The sequence below is a fragment of the Ptychodera flava genome, unplaced genomic scaffold, assembly GCF_041260155.1.
Source record: "Ptychodera flava strain L36383 unplaced genomic scaffold, AS_Pfla_20210202 Scaffold_94__1_contigs__length_393698_pilon, whole genome shotgun sequence".
Taxonomy (NCBI): domain Eukaryota; kingdom Metazoa; phylum Hemichordata; class Enteropneusta; family Ptychoderidae; genus Ptychodera; species Ptychodera flava.
Window position 1 is genome coordinate 307618 of NW_027248416.1, and position 22590 is coordinate 330207.

The 22590-nt window shown below is 37.4% G+C and overlaps 1 protein-coding gene across 1 annotated transcript in view; it reads right to left on the reverse strand.

The window, feature by feature from the left end:
- Positions 1-354: 354 nt before the first annotated feature.
- The window catches only part of LOC139129128 (dolichyl-diphosphooligosaccharide--protein glycosyltransferase subunit STT3B-like), a 35637-nt gene continuing 13401 nt past the window's right edge, over positions 355-22590 (reverse strand). The window contains 11 exon segments of the mRNA XM_070694781.1: positions 355-2760; positions 6436-6648; positions 7591-7704; positions 11268-11305; positions 11308-11440; positions 11872-12043; positions 14036-14223; positions 18341-18564; positions 19185-19339; positions 19539-19587; positions 20314-20460. Coding sequence (XP_070550882.1) covers positions 2674-2760; positions 6436-6648; positions 7591-7704; positions 11268-11305; positions 11308-11440; positions 11872-12043; positions 14036-14223; positions 18341-18564; positions 19185-19339; positions 19539-19587; positions 20314-20460 — 1520 coding nt within the window. The 3' untranslated portion in view covers positions 355-2673.

Genomic DNA, 22590 nt, shown 5'->3' on the forward strand with positions numbered 1-22590 from the left:
GTGAATGGTTGTGGCAAAGTGTGGAAGCTGGCAGGAGAGTGAACACCATGTTAATGGTGTACGGAGTAGAACTGTGCTGGTGGAGGTGGGCAGCCTGCAAGGTTGGCTTCCATATTGAGACCGGAAATCCCATTTTTTGGCAATACCTCAGAACAATTCTTGAAAGCCCTAAATTTAGCAACAAACATACCAGAAATGCATGAGTGTGTGGTAAATACAATCTGTGTACTGAACACCCATTAACATGCAAACATTTCTGCCCAGTGTGTAAATATCCCGCAACAAAGTGAGGTAAACATGGGCAGGCATACTATTGTACACATGTAGAAACAGCATAGCTCTACTCATGAAATTAGTATTTGAAAAATGCTTTATTCTCAAATGTAGGAAAACTGCAACATGGGTTTTTGTTCTACATATACAAAATGAACAAATTCTACAAGACAGTACCAAGACTGCACAAATGAACCCAACTAATTTGAACTTTGAACTTCCAAGACACCATGGTTTTACCATGAATTTTGATTGATTTAAATTAAGACTCACACATTCAGACATTTTTAATCAAGAATTTTGCTCCCTTCCGGTGAATCAGAGCATCTTGTTGACATAATAGTCCGATCATTTAGTATTGAAGAAATTATGTTTGCTGTGGATGACTATGTGACAACAAAAATTGCCATTTTCTTTGTAATTGCATATTTAGATAGGAGAGGGCAGACAAGAAATGATGAGAAAAATTGATGTTCTCATCTTCTGTTTTGACATACATCATAAACAAATAGGTGTTAGTCTTTGATTTTATATGACTCAAGTCAAGATGCTCACTAAGACTACAGACTTGTCATTTCTCCAACATGTCAATTTCTTACAATGTTCCTTAAGATATGGTCTATAAATTTATTATGAAGAAACAAATTTGTTACTGACCAGACAACAAAAATACACATTCATATACTTATCAAGAAACATGAAAACTGTTGAGGGAGATATTTCACAGATTTTTTTGCAGAGAAAGAAAGAACCTTTTCATATGACATTGTAATGTAACATAGTGACCCTACTTTTAGCAAATATTTTGCAAAATGACCTCTGATGAGGATCTTTTGTGAAAGGTTTAAGAAAATGTCAATATAACAATGAAACATTCTTTCATTTCTACAAACAAAGAAATGCACAACCCATGGTAGTCATCTACATGCTAAATGTAAGATTAACAAAAATTGAAAATTGTTCAATTTCTAGCAGCAACTTTTCAAAAAAGATAATTTGTGACCAAGCTTTGTAGATTTAAAAAATGAAGAAGAAAGGTGCGTAATCCTGTATTAGAATCTGAATTGGACCTTGATCTGGTAGGATATAGATCTGGGCTATACTTAATCTGCTTGAATCTGAATCCAATTTCAACTTGATCTCCTAGTCACTGCTGTGAGGACACAAATGCAATACTGAAAAAACTTGACAGAGTTGCCATTCAGAAGAGAATCTTGTAATTCAGTAACCATGAAAGGTTATAGAAGTGTAAGATAAATGGAGCAACTATAAGATATGTCAACATAACATCACAAATAACAACTTTGTTATCAATGAACAACATCATGTAAGGTTGTTTCACTTGTTGTCAAGAACATGATTGGAACTAATTTAGGATAATTGGATTTTCAAATTTTTCCAATTTCTCAAAGTCTTAGGTGCCCTATAGCTGAATGTTGCAATATTACAAATTACTCATAAAAACAAGTGTGTAATGTAAAAAGAAAAGCAAACAAGGTTATTATTATTATTAAGCACTTTTATAGCGCCATATATCCACTAATGAAAGTGCTCAAAGATTATGTTTGTAGACTAAATCGACATTATTTCACCATCCAATTATTCCAAATTAGTTCCAATAGTGTTATAGGTTTCAACCTTGTAGCAAAAGCTGAGATGATACTCTGGTCGTCAGATATTCTAATTTAAACAGAAAAGAAGTATTTCCATTTTATGACTGTCGTACATTGTTTCTACTTTCTATTAAGGGATGACATTAAATTCCATTAATGTAGCAAGTTTTGAACTGGAATTGTTTCACCATGTATTCATGGATGACATTATATTTCAGTCCTGGACCATGGCATTACATGAATTCCTGGAATGACACTAAAAGCACACCACTGTCCTGAAAAATTATTGTCCAATCTTGGGTTGTCATCATTGAAAATGGATACAGGTTTTTGAACTCAATAGAAACATTTAGAAAGAACCCGCTACATGTCATGAAAATCTTCATAAATTTTGCACTTTGTCAACTTTACCGAATTATTTAACTGAGACTGTCTTCCTTTGTTTGTTTAGCAAGGGAAACGTGAACTCTATATTATAAAAGAACTGGCAAACAAAGACACAATTACCATCTCATAAAGAAACCACTGTAATTTCCATTTTCCATGAATTGATTTGAGCTGAGACCTGATTAAAATTCGATAAAGCAATTAAGCAATTATTGTACAGTGGAAAACTTCATTTTTAACGATATTTTTTGGTCAGATGCAAGAATCCATCAAAAATATATTCATAAAAAATTAAGCATTCCAGAGTACAGAAGATCTAAATGTTCATAGAATCCACTGGAAAGAAAATTATTCTGATAATCATAACATCCTGCAAGCTCTGTGTACTTTATATATGACATTATTTCTTATTTTTGGTTTTTTGTTTCCTCTTTCCTTTTTTGATGACTGGCTTGTTCTTCACAAAACCTCTTTTCTTCTTAAGAGTCTGTGGGAATATAAAAATTAATTATTGAATATTAAATACTTAATGCAAGCAACCTAATGGTTGATAGAACTCCACTGTGTTATATTGAGAATAACTATTTTTGACACGTGGTGATGAAGAAAGTGGAAATCTTTGACGGCTTATTTCAGGATGGCTTGACCAAAAATGGCAAAAATAGATGCAAAGATACACAATTGAAGATTTCACCATAATTTGAACATATCACATTAAGATCATCCCTGAGGACATGTAAAACAAAGCTATGAGATGAGTTATGAAGAGACAGGAGTTCCTCTCAGATTTTGTGTTTTCAACCTATTTTTTTGCAATTTCAATGAAAAAGCATCAGTCATTTGGGCAATTATAAAAATGAAGTGAACTTTACAGCAGTAGTAAAAAAACCATGTTAAATGTCTGCATTAGGCTATTGTCTTCAATCACTTCTGGTTTTGTAGTCATAAGTGTGATGAAACATCTTACTAGTATTTATTTCTGTTAAACACATCTAATGAGGTAACTGGCAAGAATTCACACAAAAGACTGAAGCATATTAAATTAATTTCATTATTGTAATGTACTTTTTTACAATTAACAAGTCATCGTTGATGACACAGTCCCCACTTGTTAATGGGTGCTTTGATTACAGGTCCTCAGAGAGGATAGAGTCCTCTTCATTAGGTCTGTGATAAAAATACTTTTGAATGAATTCGCTTGATACATGTCTGAGTTATGGTTCAGGACATGAAAAAAATCGTAACAAAATGGTCGCACAGTGGCCATATTGGATCGCATCACAAAACAAATTGATGTGCATAGCTATGACATTGGTCGATGTCCTTGTACCAACTTTGAATAAAATTGGTCGAAACATGCGGATATGCCTGAGAAATGGCTCTGTACATGAAAAAATCGTAATAAAATGGCCGTCTGGTGGCCATATTGGATCGTATCACAAAACAGATTGACGTGCATATGTATGACATAGGTCAATGTCCTTGTACCAACTTTGAATAAAATCGGTTGAGATATGCCTGAGTTATGGCTCTGTACATGAAAAAATCGTAATAAAATGGCCGCACAGCGGCCATTTTGGATCGTATCACAAAACAAAATGCCGTGCACAGCTATGACATTTGTCAATAAGCTTGTACCAACTTTGAATAAAATAGGTTGAAACGTGCCTGAGTAATGGCTCTGTACATGAAAAAATCGTAATAAAATGGCCACCTGGCGGCCATATTGGATCGTATCACAAAACAAATTGATGTGCATATCTATGACATTGGTCAATGTCATTGTACCAACTCTGAATAAAATTGGTTGAAACGTGCCTGAGTAATGGCTCTGTACACGAAAAAATCGTAATAAAATGGCCACCTGGCGGCCATATTGGATCGTATCACAAAACAAATTCATGTGCATATCTATGACATTGGTCAATGTCCTTGTACCAACTCTGAATAAAATCGGTCGAAACATGCCTGAGTAATGGCTCTGTACATGAAAAAATCGTAATAAAATGGCCGCCTGGCGGCCATATTGGATCGTACCACAAAACAAATTGACGTGCATATCTATGACATTGGTCAATGTCCTTGTACCAACTTTGAATAAAATCGGTTGGAACCTGCCTGAGTTATGGCTCTGTACATGAAAAAATCGTAATAAAATGGCCGCCTGGCGGCCATATTGGATCGTATCACAAAACAAATTGACGTGCATCTGTATGACATATGAAGTAATCCTTGTACCAAGTTTGAATGAAATCGCTCCAGGCATCTCAGAGATATCTGCGTGAACGGACGGACGCACGCACGCACGCACGGACGCACGCACGCACGCACGGACATGACCAAACCTATAAGTCCCCCCGGACGGTGTCCGTGGGGACTAAAAACTGTAAATACCACCAATTTGTCACAAACCATTGTAGGAGAGGTCCCACAATCTGGGTAAGAGCAGAATCATTTTTTTGGAAAATTTTCAGGGCAAGTGAGTTTCTGCTACGGACAAGTAGAAAAATAGAGGCTACTCGTCCGGGGACAAGTGGATAAAAATCAAATTTTTCAGGCCCTGGACAGACAGACTCGTGCATAGAGGCACAAATGGACAGACAGATCATAATCTGTAAGTCCTCTGTGATACCTCATAATGAGTTGTCTGTGTGGCAAATTTGAAAGAAAACAGTCGTGACAGGTTCGTGTAGTGGCTTAACACTTTGAACCCGGCTAGGACAGAAATGTCCGATGATGTCATAGAGTACCAGGGGTCAGGGTGCAAAGGGTTAAGACATGTAAAATTTGCAACAAATGGCAGCCATTGGATTGTACCACGAAATAATTTGATGTGCATATGTCAGTCACAGTGTACTATCTTTTTGCCAGGCTTGAAAGAAATCAATCATTACATGTCTAAGTAATGGCTTTACACATGAAAAATGGAAACAAAATGGCTGTCTGCCAGCCAAATCAGATTGTACCAACAAAATCATAGGGCCAATGTCCCTGAAGCTACTACAGACATGGATGGTACAGAGGACGTATAAACCATAATACCTGATAAAGTGAGTGCAGAGTTCCTTTGGCAATAATCCTATGGCAGAACAGGGCTCGAACTTAACGGTTGCCCGCTTGCCCGGGGCAAGTAAAACCTGACATCGGGCTGGTAAAAATAAATTACACTTGCCCGGTCGGGCAAGCGATAGACTTTGATAAAATTTACATGTTCTGGGAATAAAAAACTCAAGAAATTTTTGTTAAACAATATTCGCTGTTTCAAGTCACTGAAGCGGGTATCACAACCGACAAGCTGGCCATGGACGTCAACATTCAGCGAGTGATATTCAGCTGTTGTCTTTCCTCCCTCGGGGAAGTCTAATCTGACTTGCTTGTCGCTATTGACTCCAAGGGGGTGTTGTCAGTAATTTCAACAGCCACTTTGCACGCGGTGACCTGACTGAGACAACGCAGACTGTACGTCATAGCGAAGCAAACTACCCTGTTTTCATGTAATTTTTTGAAATCTACGCCTGACAAAGTCACAGATTCCGGAACAGGATCTGTGTCAGGGGATACAATACACGTTCAACCGGCCGGCCACTCAGAAATCGATGGTGATAAAGCTATAGCGCGGTCGCAGCATCAAGTTCAGTAGAAAGTTAGTGAAGAAGCAGAAGTGCGACATATGAAACTTTGAGAGGAAATGACAACGGAAGTTTCAAAACTTCTGGAAAAGAGATTTGCTGATGCGAATATCGATTGATGGGCCACCCTTCAACTGTATGACCCCAATCCTGCACTAGAATGTTGGTGAACGAGTGGGCAGAGATCACGAAGATCAACACTAATGGATCGTAACAATTAACACGATTATCAATACAGACAAAACAGAACCTGCATTGATATGATGCCGTCAGCCACATTTTGAGATTGCTTGGTCTTCGTGATCTCTGCCCAAACAATGCAAACAGACAAAAAAATCGGGCAAGTAAGTTTGTTCCTCGGGCAAGTAAAATTTCTGGAAACTTGCCCGCAGGGCAAGTAGGTAAAAAAGTTAAGTTCGAGCCCTGCAGAAGAATTGTTTCAGCTCATACTTAAAAACCAAATCTGATTTTGGTTTTTAGAAACAACAGAAAAACCAACTCTGAATACCATTGGATTAAAAAAGGCAACTTACCTTTCTGGGACTATATCTTGGTTTTGTTTTGATTTTTGTCTGTCGAATTGGTTTATGTGCACTCTCTCTGTTGTCAAGATCTTTCACTTTGTATATCCTAACCAACCAGTGTTCAGTTGTGTATGCTTCTTCTAAATGTTTAAAGTCTATATCTTTGTTCCCAATCTCTACATTCCGTGTTCTATCAAATCCAGGAGGTGAGCGGAAATCAAGCTGAAAGGAAGGGATTGTGTTAGCCATGTGAGCGAGTGTCAAAACATCAATTGTTGCACAATATCGTTGTTATCTCTGTATGTAACACTAAGGTTGAATAACATTATTAGAGATAAGCTGTTACACATTATGGATGACCTGTTACAATTGTACATGAGCTGTGAAAAATTATGACAGTTCATTACAAGGCTGGTGACCTCTTGCCTGACATTGATAAGGTAAGTTGTAAGGAAAATGAATGCTATTTACCAGTATTTCAACCTACAAAACTTGTTTTTCTATTTTTTCAGTATGATTTCTAACAACACAATATCTGCTGGACTATGTAGGGTTTTCAATATATCAGTTTTGCAATATCAAAGATATCCGTCAGCTGAATAAATTTGATTTTTAACTGCCAGATGTGCATCTTAATTTACATACTGCATAATACAAATACTGGTAGATGGTATTCATTTTCCTTACCACTTACCTAAATACCTACAATGTTATTAACAAACATTACTGAGACAGAAACTGTACTTTTCACTGTATTTTGATAAAACAGTGTATGTTTAGTTTATAGATGACTTCAAAATTGTTGTCTATTGGAATCTCTGACAACACAGAGACTAATTTGAATATGAACCTGTGTGAGTCATTGTTAATGTTATTGAACTGCTGGACTGTATTGCATTTGTATTTGTAAATCATTTAACACAAACCCTTGCCTCCACTTTAAAGTGTACGGGTCAATACTTTGCAAGTCAATACTTTTGCATTTCAAAGTGTACAAGTCAATACTTTGCATTTCAAAGTGTACAAGTCAATACTTTGCATTTCAAAGTGTACAAGTCAATACTTTGCATTTCAAAGTGTACAAGTCAATACTCTGCATTTCAAAGTGTACAAGTCAATACTTTGCTGACAAAACTGATTGGTTCAACAATTGTTGAAACTCACCTGCATTTCTCCAAAGCGATAGTAGCATAACTTGTACATGAGACAGTTGAGTAAAGTTGGTGATCCACCGCTGTCAACACGAAATTCACCATTTGGTGTGTAATAATCACTCTCCTGTGAGAAGTCAACACATGGATTTAGTGTTTAGTGTGTTATGATCACTTCCCAGCCAAAGTCAACACATGGATTTGGTTTGATAACTTACAAAGTCAAGGTAGTGTACAGCAAAAGTGGTTTTGGGGGAGTACACCATTCCCTAACATCATCAGTGTGGCTTTCAAGCCAATTTGATTTGTCATGATGCAATCAAAGTGACTCTGATGCAAGTGAAGGGAATTTCTCTGCAAAACAGTCAAGTGAAGGGATTTTCTCTACAACACAGTCATATATACTGTACTCGTCCGAGTATAAGACCCTACTCATGTATAACCCCCCTCCCATTTCAGAGGCTTTTTGAAAATGCCTTACATCCGTTTATAAGCGCCTACCCTAGTGTAACTCAAAGACAGAAAGGTTAGGAGAGTATATTTGGTCATTAAACTTGGTAAAATCACTTTTTGATGATAAAGAATATTGAAAGATGCTAAAACAACTGTAAAACGGAGTTCCCTTGACAGCATCGTAAGGAAAATGACCCCCACCGCCTAAATGGAATAGTCTCACTCACGTCCGCTATTGTATATTTTCATTCTGGACCATGATGTTTTCCGCAGTTTCTTTTGTTTGAAGCAATTACCCTTTTATTTGTGAAGATTTTTTCCTGGTGACTATTACAATTTTCACTGCAATGTTGTTGTTTTCACAAGATGTAGACAGTTTAATACTGGAATATTGAGTTGCCTTTCCATGTAGGCAATGCATGTCAATTCACATTACTGTTGATTAGCAGCATACATGACGTGTCTTTGTTTCAAGTTTGGGTTTTTTTCCCGATGCTGAAATTTCACCAAAATGTCACTTCTGTATTCAGAGATTGTGTAATCAATTTCTTTGGATGTGTAAGTCGTTTTTGAAAGCGATAGAAAGATCGGGTGGTGTTAAAAAAAATCGTGCATAAAATTAGCATAAATTAAGCGCCCATGGCAGATAACATGGGGTTGCTCGAGTACAAGCCCCTCCCCTAGTTTTACTTCAGTTTAGTGCTGCAGAACCGGGGGCTTATACAGGGACGAGTACGGTATTATAGCCCAAACATGGGACTATATGCCCGAGGGTAGGTTGACCATTTGCCCGACGTAAGAACAGCAAATTGTCTCCTGCCCCGACGGTACATAGTCCCTTGTTTGGGCTATGTTTTCATTACATGCCTCTCTTACACAGTTTTCACTCAAAATATTTAGGTTTATTGGCAAATGTGGTTTATCAATTTTTTGACACAAAATTTTCCACAAACCGGATTTCAAATGCAAAACATGAAATTTCGATATTTTTTGCATCTAAAAGTTGTCAAGTTGAAAATAGTTCCGGTTCACTTTCAGTCAAGTGATGACTATGCGGCCTGTGATGTCATTAACGAGTTACCATTGAATTGGAGCGTGTGACATTAGATACATGAGGTATGTAATAAAGGATATAACTCTCAGTGTTTCCGCTGCCCGCTCGCCAAATCGCAAATGCGAGAAAAAAGTAGCGTTTGGCGAGAAGATTTTGGCAAAAGTTAGCCAAACTTGCGAATCCAAAATTGCACTATGACGTCATCACTTTGTCTGTCCGCGCGCACATCGATGTCCTGCATTCAACTTGAGACGTCATGCTTTATCTCTCTACACTCCCCGACCTTATGCGTCAGGAGATCCTATTTGTAACACATACAGTATGAAAAAATTGTAACGAAATAACTCACAAATCAATAGTACCGCATGTATATCATGACCAGTTGACTAAAATGTTGCGAAGTTTTGGGTTTGACTACGCGCAATATGTGATAACTCCGTGCAGTGACAGCCATGTCATCGTCAACACTGAAGGATAGTAGTGACTGTGAAACTAAGCAAAACGGCAAACTTTCCTTTTTGACTTTGGCTGCTCCACCAATATGGGGGAACCACCCCTACAACACACATTCTACGTGCAAGTAAAGCTATGAAATGGAAAGAAAGATTATGATCAATGTAGGAAAGTCGACCGTGAATTTGGAAAGGAAGGTAGCGGCATGCATACGCATGGCATTTTTTAGAACGTAGAGCGAGTAAGGCACACTTGAATAGCGAAAATGTTCGTGGTGTATTGCTGCCAACAAGAAAATACCTTTACTGGCGTTAGAAACTTGTGTGAATTGGCTTCCTTAAATATAAATTCGCGGCAATTTTCAGTGTATCACGGACCGTGGTGTATTGTGACGTGACATCGTATACAGACTTTCAGAGAAGGCGCTCCGCTCGTCCGCTGAGTCGGCCAAGTTTCCGCATTCACATCGTGCAAATGCGCTAAGTCTTGTCGCGATATTTGAGCATTTAACTTGATAGTCAGTGAAACAAAAAGATGTTTCTCCATATCAAATGGTATATATTTGATATTTTACGGTTCTGTTTACATAATAGACGTGAACATTGGATTTATGATCCGTGATTTCCGCGATCCATGGAATGATTCAAGTGGCTGTGAATACACACTTACGTCTTTGATGATGACCCCTGACCCAAGCGCCATTGATACGCTGTGCGCTGTCCGAGCTTCGCTTGCTAAACTTCAAGCGTAAAGCAAATGTATTGGAAGTCTAAAAAAATGCACATATTTCTCAAGTCTGAGAGTATTTTACTTTCGAACTGCTACGATAATGGATATCTGATTCGTTTGAAAAAACTAGTATGCTGAACCAGGTTTGGTGCCGATGTCTGTAGCGATATGTACAGTATCGCACGATACGTGATTTCCGCGATCCATGGCATGATTCAAGTGGCTGTGAATACACACTTACGTCTTTGATGATGACCCCTAACCCAAGCGCCATTGATACGCTGTGCGCTGTCCGAGCTTCGCTTGCTAAACTTCAAGCGTAAAGCAAATGTATTGGAAGTCTAAAAAAATGCACATATTTCTCAAGTCTGAGAGTATTTTACTTTCGAACTGCTACGATAATGGATATCTGATTCGTTTGAAAAAACTAGTATGCTGAACCAGGTTTGGTGCCGATGTCTGTAGCGATATGTACGTATCGCACGATAGCGATTTCAGGTTTGTTACTGAATCGAATATAGTTGCATACGCCTAACTTTGGACAAGTGTCGCTTGAAATTCGGACAAATTTTATGTTGTATGCGTGGATGATGTTGGCACCTTGTAATCTGAACCATAAATTGGTGTTACTTTAGTATCCATAGTAGCACTAACAGGGTTTATTTCCGTCATTCTTACGGAAAATGCAGACAAATATTTATTTTTGCATATTAATGAGAAAGAAATGACGTCATTTGTGATCAGTGGTATCGGCTTGGCTAATTGAATATCTCGTTTGGCGAATAATTTTTTAGGGCTTCTAGCCAAATTTGCTACAAGATTTTGGAACCCGGGGAAACACTGACTCTGCCACATAGTCACGACATTAGGATACTCAGTATCATAGAGTCACATTACATTGTCCCTTAGTCTTAATATACCAATCCACCAACTCTTCAACAGACAATTTGGCTGCACTAAACTCTAGTAATTAACTGGCAAGTCAAAGACTAGAAACCAACCTTTATGTCTTGCGGATGTTCTCCTTCAGCAATTCTACCATCCACAGAAATTTATTGATGTCATCACCAGAATAACCAATCACTCCACCAAATATCACAAGGACGTAGTTTACATCTAACATTCTCATTATTTCATAAGCTTTTTCTTCCGTTGATGACATAGCTTTACCAACCTGAAATAAATATTTCAATTTGCTAAAAATGATCAAAACTTCTTGGTTGTAGTGATATACACATATTTGGCCTATATAAGTTATGTTAAAATGAAAATAAATATCCCTAAATAATGGTCAAATGACAAGGGGGAATCATTATGGAATCACCGCAAGATGGCTGCTTAACACCACATAATATTTGAAAAATATTTTCCCTTCAATCTTTCTGTGCTGAGTGTAACGTTTATTTTTGTCACACCTTGGTGGGGATGTGGTACATGGACAATGTCTATTACACCATTGACAAAATGGCTCTCTGGCAGCCATACTGGATCACATAAAAAAAATGACCTGCATGATGAATTGTACAGAATGCTATTCATGTGTAAAGTTTGCAAACAACTTTTTACACCAGAGGGATCTTGCAAAAATACTACAAAATATCTTACCAAAGCGATGTGACTATTATTCCATGTGTTGTTATCCACAAGTGTTGTTCGGTTTCCCATTCCAGCGATTTGATAGCCATAATCCCACCATGACATCACTCGTGCATGATCATCTGTGTTTTGTCGCAACCAATGATATGCTTCCCGGAAATCATCAAGGATATTCCTGGTCCTGTCACATACCACAATATTTATATCATGATACGGCTGCATTAAACAGTTCATACATGATGCATTATCTCAAGTATGCTCACATTTCTATTTTACATTACTGCTACTTCAACTTGAATAGCAATGACTTGTCAATGAATGACCTAATGACGGTGAAATTTACCTCCACCAAAAACAATGTCTAACTACAACTATGCCTAACTCACCAAAAACAATGTCTAACTACAACTATGCCTAACTCACCAAAAACAATCTCTAACTACAACTATGCCTAACTCACCAAAAACAATCTCTAACTACAACTATGCCTAACTCACCAAAACAATCTCTAACTACAACTATGCCTAACTTTTCCATGAAATCTTGTTTATTGCAGCACTGTGTCTGCAAAGTTTGTGTACGTAAAATACAACTGTGAGAGACTTCCTGTGATTTCCTTTGTTGTCAACACACACACATGCACTGACACTGACTGTCAACACACACACATGCACTGACACTAAACTGTCAACACACACACATGCACTGACACTGACTGTCAACACACACACATGCACTGACACTGACTGTCAACACACACACATGCACTGACACTAAACTGTCAACACACACACATGCACTGACACCAAACTGTCAACACACACACATGCACTGACACTGACTGTCAACACACACACATGCACTGACACTGACTGTCAACACACACACATGCACTGACACTAAACTGTCAACACACACACATGCACTGACACTAAACTGTCAACACACACACATGCACTGACACCAAACTGTCAACACACACACATGCACTGACACTGACTGTCAACACACACATGCACTGACACTGACTGTCAACACACACACATGCACTGACACTGACTGTCAACACACACACACACTGACACTGACTGTCAACACACACACACACACTGACATTGATCTGTCATCATACCGGTACTCACATGCACTGTCACTGAACTGTCAACACACACACATGCACTGACACTGACTGTCAACACACACACATGCACTGACACTGACTGTCAACACACACACACACTGACACTGACTGTCAACACACACACACTGACATTGATCTGTCATCATACCGGTACTCACATGCACTGTCACTGAACTGTCAACACACACACATGCACTGACACTGACTGTCAACACACACATGCACTGACACTAACTGTCAACACACACACACTGACATTGATCTGTCATCATACCGGTACACACATGCACTGGCACTGACTGTCAACACACATACATGCACTGACACCGAACTGTCAACACACATACATGCACTGACACTGACTGTCAACACACACACATGCACTGACATTTAACTGTCATCATACACACATGCACTGTCACTGAACTGTACCAATCTCTGCGTAAAATTCATGTTTACGTCGATGTATTATTGATAATAAGATGGAAAATGAATTCCTAATGAATAATTGACATTTACCAGGCAGATCATACAAGCTTGACACTTGCCTATATGTTTTTTTTACTTTTTGTGCAGCAGACACACACTGTGTGAATAACATAGTAAATAGAGAGAACAGTCTTTTGGCAACACTCTCGGTAGACAGAATTAAATACACTGTATGCAGATGGACACCAATCAGTTTTTATGAAACCTACAGATAAACATGAATGGAATGAATGGATGCTTCCACTAAGAACTGTAACTTTTCATCTACAATGCTATCTGCATAGCTTTTATGTGCTGCACCTAAAAGTTAAACAACATATAGGCAACTGTCCAGCTCGGATGATCATCCCTGTATTATGAACAAATACTTTCTTTTCCTTTCTAGTAATTACATATTTTTCGGAATGAGAGAGTGTTGGAAAATACGGTCTCTAACGACTATTCCTGTGTGGCAGAGTGATTTTGTGAGAAGACACTGGGGCTGGTTCTGAAAGTGTTTGTAAAGACTAGGAATATTTGTTTTTCAGTTTCTGCACTACTCACCCATCATGGTTGTAAGATGCAAGTACAATACTTGGACTGGAATACGCATTGCTAGTTACCCAGGTACAATGAACTGCAAACATCATTAACATCATAATCAAAGCCATAACAACAATGCCCTTCAGATTACTACCAAGACCTTCAGAATCTTCAGCTGGTCCTGATTTAATCTTTCGAATTTTGCCAGCCTGTGAAAAAGAATCAGTTTATCAAAATATACAGGTGACCTAACAGCTGATAGAGCTCCGCTGTGTTATGTAGAGAATACAATTTGTGACACATGTGGTGATGAAGAAGGTGGAAATCTTTGATAGTTCATTTCAGGACGGCCTGTCAATAGCTGTAATAATACACAATTAAAGATTTCATCATAATTTGAGCATATCACATTAATTAAGATCATCCCACAAGGGGTTTCATGAAAAGAAATTTTGGTCAAAAATTACCCTTAAAAATAAAACTTTCCAAATCACTGCAAGATTAGAATATATCTGTAATAGGTTATCTCTAGGGGTCTAAATTTTAAATTTCAAAGCTGCCTGACCTACAGTTCTGAACATTTTAAAAGATTAATTGACCAAAAATTACAAAACATAGGGCCAATGTCCCTGAAACTACTATAGACATGGATACAAAATTAAATATTTCATGACTGTATGAAATTATCTCAATAAGGTCATCCTAGGGACCTGCTAAAGCCCCAATAGCTGCAAATGTTTAATAAATTGATCTCAAAATATCCTTCGTTTTCCTCGATGTTTCTTTGAAATAGACCCCTAAGAGACTGAAAAAGTGTATAACGCTGCCATGAGTGTCATGAGTGTCATGTCAAAGGTTTTAACATCATTTTAGATTTCCCGCCATTTTCAAAAACTCGTCATATGACAGAAAAATAAAGAATACAACAACAAAATGTTAGCTACCGTGTGATGCATTCAAGTAAATGGCATCATACTTGTTTCTGTTATGATCACGATGTATATGTGCAGGAAAATACTGTTTTTTGTATTTTCACGAGGGGCGCCATTTTATGGGTGTGGCACCCATTTATTATTAAACCTGTTAAAACGTGTAGGCATGGTACAAATCAGCGAGCAGTGATACTTCAATACACGTCCTTCAGCAAGTACATTTAAACGAACCAACTCTGGTTTGAAAATAAAATCATGAAAATAATGCATAAATTAGCAGCTATTGGGGCTTTACCCCTTGACTACCAAGGCCAATGTATTCCTATATACCAGGCCCCTTACATGTAAATATTGATAAAATCTTGGGTGTGGTCATTGCATGGCATGAACACTGCTTAGAGTAAAAACAAGTTAGTACCAGTAAACCATATATTTTCTGAATCAGTATGAAATTTCCCACTTTTACATACATGTTTTGTATTTCCAGATCATGTGACTGGTCACATGACACATCATGTGACCAGAGTTGGCAAAGAATATGAATATTTGAAGCATCAGGACGTGTTTTGAGTCCATAAAATGACGCAAATTTGAATACAGTTGGAATTTTCATGGCATTGTCTTTACATATATGTAATAATAACTACCCTTTACTTTATTTATAGATGTACCTATTTGAAATGAAATTCAAAGTCACAATAAAATAAAGATATAAAAGCTCACGCTATAACCAGTATCTAACCATATAGTATATTGTTTAATTTGGATGGATATTATGACAGGGTTTTCACTGGGATATCTGACCGGGCAGAATTTGAAAGTACAGGGGGAGAACACGCGAGAGGCTTAGGGGGAAAGTGTCACAGGGGCTTTCCCCTATCTTGCATGGAAAGTTTTAAGATATTGATGTGTGCAATGGTGCAGTCTGGTGCAATCTGAGGTGTTTTTTAATTTTTTTTAATAAGTGAAAGAGTTAGAACACCCCAAGGGGGAGAACATGAGAGGGAGGTTCCCCCTTTCATATTGGAAATTTTGAGAAATTGATGTGTTTAATGGTGCAATCTGAGAGGAGTTTCAGTTTATTTTGCACTCGGTAAAACTGTTTGAAAATGACATTGAACACTGATATTTTTTTACACTTTATGCATGATCAGTGTTTGAGTCACAATATTCAACAACCAAACAATGACAATACAATTTGTGAAAAACAGTTCTGTTTGCAGAGACTGAAAACAAATGAATATACGGAACGGAAAATCTGTGACCTTCTTGTGTCATTTCTCCAGCTGCCAGCTTCTAATGAAAAGCCTGAATATGGTATGTTTAACAGTCAAAATGGTCATTGAACTGAGGTCAATTAAAACATATGTTTCTGTGATAATAAAGGATGAATTCACAACAGTTCAGTTTTTGTCCTAGATCCTGTGAAAATTTTGACAAATTGATGTGCGCCACGGTGCAGTGTAGTGCAATCTGAGAGGTATTTTCAATTTGTCTTTTACCAGTAAAACTGTTAGAAGACTCAAGGGGGAGAGCACGAGAGGGGGGTGCCCCCCTCTACATTGAAATATTACAACAGAGGGGGTACAAAATAAAATATGATTTTTGGGTCAGAAAAGGGAAGGAAAACATTGAGTGCACTGAGGTGTAAAGTAGACCTATGTAGTGCATGCTTATATCATAAGTGCTGTGAAAAAAACATAAGAATTGCTTGTGGTAAAAACATTTGTGCTGCCTATGGCGGCGCGCCGACAAAGAATACATGAGAATACGGTTTCCAAATTTTGCTCATTTCTGGTACATTGTGACAATTTTTTTTTCACTTCTGTCTGTTATGACAATTTTTTTTTTCTCAGGCCATGACAGGATCAATTTTTTTTTTCTTCCATTGCACCTGGTGACAATTTTTTTTTTCTCAAAATCCTCCATATCCCCCCCCCCAGAAATCAAATGGTTCTCCCCTAAGCGAACGGGTCTAAGCAACAGTCATTGCGATGTACTCAGTTTCGAAATGCGATTCAGTCCGAGTGCGATGTTTCCAGGTTCAACAAGTGGTCATGTCGTGTTTGTAAAACGAACCAACGTAATGGCAAGAAAATGCCCTACATGTAAAAATCTTAAAAGTTGATGAAGATTTGCTAACGATCAAATGCACAGGAAATGCATTACTCTGTACCTGTTTCACTATCACCACAGCAATCTGACATCGTTTTAGTTTTACCATTGACCCAATTGCGTCTATGGTTTTATTTGTTCCACAGTCCGTGTCATCGATACTAAAATCAAACTTACAAGCAAATGCCCTGCTTAGTTTCACTATTTGACAGTAGTTTGTGATACGTGCATTTGTTTATGCGCCGTGTGCTACTTGATATCCGTTGTGCCGAAGTTAGTGTGTAGGTCACAGGCCTTTCACGTTCCAGCTGTACTTTGATGGTTGACGTATGCGTAGTAATATTGGTCATGTGCTGGGGTTCAATCATGGCGGTTGGTTCAAATCGCGCGGACGCCCTTACCAACATTGAACCTTGCCGTAAAGAGCAAGAAGGTGGTTTTACATATCCTTGAAGCCATCCATAGTCACAATTTAGGTCTCCTATTGATTTGACCGGGGATTTCAGTCATCGAAAAAATGAAAAAAAGTCAAAAGATACAAATAATGTCCCTTTAAGGTCATCACTTGCACCTGTACTCTAAATACCGGTATATGACAGGAATCAGACTGACCAATATTAAAGTCCCTGTAGCTGTAACTCTTGAAATTTGTTAACCTGAAAAAGGTTTTCTATTTTTCTCTGGTTTTCTTTAAATTCTACAGATTGAAAGTATATAGTCTTTAACTACTGAAAAATTGGACATGTAAATTTAAATTTTAACCGTTATTTTGATTTCAAACTGTTTTTATAAACTGGTAATATTACAAAGAAAACAAAATATATGGTATCTCAGTGGAGAACATTCAGCACTATGCATTATATTGGACTACTCTTTTGTTTCTGTGAAGATTCCAATGCATATATGCACGACATACAGTGTTTTTCATTCATTTGCATTTTACATTTGGGCAAACATTTATTATTTATCTTGCTCAAAATTGCACATGTAGTCCCAATGGACAGTTAATTCTATCTGTATAAACACCCCTCAAGGAGTACACTCCTTGTTTTACTTGTTTTAGTTTGGAAGTAAAATCACAAAATGATGCTAAAAGATACAGCTATTGAGCCTCTAAGGAGAAACTTTGAACGTAAAAAGTTGGAAGTTGATCAAACATAGATGTTGTCATGGTAACAGCTATAAATGGATTACAATAAAACTAGTGATGTCGCCTTGACAACATAGCTGTTATGTAGCCATGACAACATAGCTGCAGAGTTTATATTTTCCTTCTCACCTTGTCGTACAAATTTTTACGATTTTTTCTCTCTGTATCATCATCTTCATCCTCATCTGCACTATCTTCATCATCTTGTTTCTTTGGCGTATCATCCAACAGATAATGATCCAATGTTTTAGAGAATGCAATGGCCGCAAGGATACACACTACGGGTGTCAGCGTTAACATTAAGCGAACCATGACACCGGCAAAGTACACTGCACTGATAGCATAGAGTACAACTGTCAATATAGAAAATATTATCATCATGTAGTTGGAGTCATTCCACAAAACCATCAATTTCTAAACTTGATATATCTAAATACTAAATTATGATCATAAAGCTTTTCTCTTATTTCAATTTTATCTGTTTTCAATGTCTTTCTAAATTAAAGTTGTTTGCATGCGATATTGAAAGACTTTAACTTTATCAGAGCAATATTTTGACTCCACAATGTCCAATTAGATGTGTTTTGACCCCATATTGCAAACTATACAGTCACATAATAATATGACATTTATTTACTTTCTGAACTTACTATTATAGTAAACAAATGCTAAACATCCAAACAAACAAATTTGAAGAACTTCACTTGAATGAAATAATTCTGAGGAATATGAAAGCACTTGAACTGCTCTTTGAACTGGAAAAGATACAACTTCAAAGATAACTGACAATCGATATTATGTTTTGTATCGAGCCAGAGAGATTCTTAACAAACCCGTTATCATGACAACATGTTACCAAGACAACTTACATAAGTTACATTGTCTTCATGTTTTCATATACAACTTGAACTCAAAAAATCCATGCATCTAATAATGTAACCATGGAGATTAAAACTCAAAACAGCGAACTTACTGAAGACTCTCTCATCGTTGATATTTTTGATGACAAACCAGAGACCAGCTGGGAATGTACAAATAAGGATGTGAAGATCAAAGAAGAAGGAAACCCAGGTTGTTGGTTGATGTTCTGACACTGATGCTATGATTGGGATGTGGATTTTAGCATACCTAGTCATTGAGGAAAGACAGAGAGAAACAGAGACTGTGTAAATTGTTGTAAATCATAGCAATATGAATAAAATTTTACATTGTGCCTTATCAAATCATAGGAAAAACAGAATGAAATACTTTACTTTTATAAACAGTACTTTCTACTATGATCTGTTGTTTCTGATGGTTGCCGTGTAACAAATGCGTGATGACTTACCCTGTATCATAGAGTGAATAAAACCTGCCACTCCATGGTGCTACATAACCTGTGGATAAATCATGGAATAAATCATATCAAATCATATCATATCAAATCATACCAAATCTAATCATACTGATTGAAGTTCCTATCAGTTATATCATTTTAAATATCTGACAGAATAAACATGAACATTTATTGTAATGCCTTAACAATTTGTTCTCAACAATCTACAATTTGCCAACAAGCAAAAAAACTTGTCAACAACAGAAACAACTTGTCAACAAGCCAAACAACTTGTCAACAAGCTAAACAACTTGTCAACAAGCTAAACAACTTGTCAACAAACTAAACAACTTATCAACAAGCCAAACAACTTGTCAACAAGCTACACAACTTGTCAACAAGCCAAACAACTTGTCAACAAGCCAAACAATTTGATACAAGCTACACAACTTGTCAACAAGCTATACAACTTGTCAACAAGCTACAAAACTTGTCAACAAGCCAAACAACTTGTCACAAGCTACACAACTTGTCAACAAGTTAATCAACTTGCCAACAAGCTAAACAACTTGTCAACAAACTACACAACTTGTCAACAAGCCAAAAAACTTGTCAACAAGCCAAACAATTTGATACAAGCTACACAACTTGTCAACAAGCCAAATAACTTGTCACAAGCTACACAATTTGTCAACAAGCTACTCAATCTGTCACACATCATTGTATTGTGTTGTCATGGTAACTGGGTTTCTTGGAGTGGCTAGTTTTCAAGATCTTGATAGCTTACCTGCATATGTTAGATACACTACTGCTAGAAATACCAGACCAGCAACTGATGTAATTGCGAACACAAATAATGATTTAAATTCTTGTTTTGTCAAAAAATCTTGAACATATTTCAGTGCTGCATATGCCTGGATGAGTGCAAAAGTTCCTGCAATAAAAGAAGAAGCGTGATATCATCGTCCTCAGATAATCCTGGATTCATGCATTACATATCAGAGTTCAAGAATTATACTCTGCAGCAGGTCACAGTTGATCAGCTCAATATTGTTTATCTTATCATCGTCCTCAGATAATCCTTGATTCATGCATTACATATCAGAGTTCAAGAATTATAGTCTGCAGCAGGTCACAGTTGATCAGCTCAATATTGGTTTATCTTATCATCGTCCTCAGATAATCCTTGATTCATGTATTACATATCAGAGTTCAAGAATTATACTCTGCAGCAGGCCACAGTTGATCAGCTCAATATTGGTTTTTATCTTCATTTAGAATTTAAAGAACAGTACATCATATTGTGATAGATTCTTCAAACTTTAAATACCTGAGGTATCAGTTTTACTTCTAAATAACATGGAGTTGTGGAACTAATTCCAGCCTTCTAGCTCTACAAAAGTTTTTAGAATACATCTAGTTTCTATCTCGTATGCACCATGTGCCTCTTGATAATAAACATGGCTTCTCATTGTTGACAAAGATTTAACCCTTTGCACCCTGACCCCTCTGGCCGGGTTCAAAGGGTTAATGAGCCAGTCACTCTGTTGATTCATATTCAGGACCAACTCTAGAGGGCGCTATGATACAGGGGCGCCTGTACGGCGCCTATCTGACAAAAGGTGCTTATCTGACAAAACTCATTTTAGCAATACCCTGGGGAGTCGCTTTAGCCACAGCGCACTTCATGCTTCGCGCTTCGTACGATGTTTGTGTACACTGAGTGTGCCAATTTAACTTTAACCCTTTGCAGCCCAGCTCATTTGCATAACAATGTACAGTGGAGACCAGAACTCCCCACTCAAAAATTAAAATATTCTGTAATCATTAACAGTGTATTGTTTATTCCAAATTTGTAAAAAAGTGGCTCAAAACTGACTACAGCAACCTGAAATTATTTTAAAGCTTATAAAATTTCCTTTCCAATGATATATTGCTTATGGGGAATTCAAGAAATTTTCTTGACACTTTTCCTCATCAAATGAAGCTGGCAGCTGATTTATTGCGCAGTTTTACACTTTCCTTTTCAGGTAAGAAGTCCCAGATGAAATAAAAATAAACAAACACATAATATGAGTGTATCTTCTTTTTTTACATGATGTTATTTTGAAAATCAATGTTTTTCTAATTTTTGTAATTGTTGTAGCATCATAGAGCCGAGAATTTGCCGTACATATTATTATATCATCAACCAACTTGTGCAAAATTTCATGGCACATTGAGGAAATGTTTGCATCATTTTTAAACGTATTATAAAGTAAAAGTAATATTGAACACAAAATTATCAAATTTACAACAAAATAAAAGTATTTATTTATTTAAAGTGTCTTTAATTCAAAAAATGAGGGTACGATAGTTCTCTTTTTGGCGCCTGTACCGTGTACGTCCGCCTTTCTTTCCAATAAATTCTGGGGATCGAATCTCAGACAGTATCCGCTAAGGGCACAAGTAAGCATCTAAACTTTGAAATACTACTTGACTGGCTTGGCTTGCATGTACTGGATCATATGGCCTTTGAATTTTATCATAGCCTAATCAATCGACAGCTGGCGAAATGACCGTAATTTGCGGGAAAAGAAAATTGAACGCCTGAGGTCAGATGAGGTCGAACTTTGAACGTACGATCATGCACGGTTGAGGTCACAGGCGGGCACATCGAGTTCATTATCATTGACATGAAAATACTTCTGATATCGGTTCTTTGGCATTACTTTTGCGATCCCCGGTACTTGTAATCTGTCGTCTGTTGACCAGTAGTCGTTTACATCTGGCATGGTGTGAATTTCGATCATATTTTGCTATGAACGCCCGCATTTCATCAACCTTCGTCTCATACCAGTACTGGTTTACGTCGGCGCCGGGCCATCGACACTGAGTCGCGTAGTGGTTGATTTCATCGACAACTTGTTGACGGAAAGGCGGCGAATTAACAGAAAAAATAATCATCGGCTGAGCTCCGATGCCTAAACTATGATAAGAACCAGATTCAGCGACCAGAAAATTCAGAAGATCGAAATTTCCTACCATGAGGCGACCCTATGAGATCTCACACTATTTATCGGGC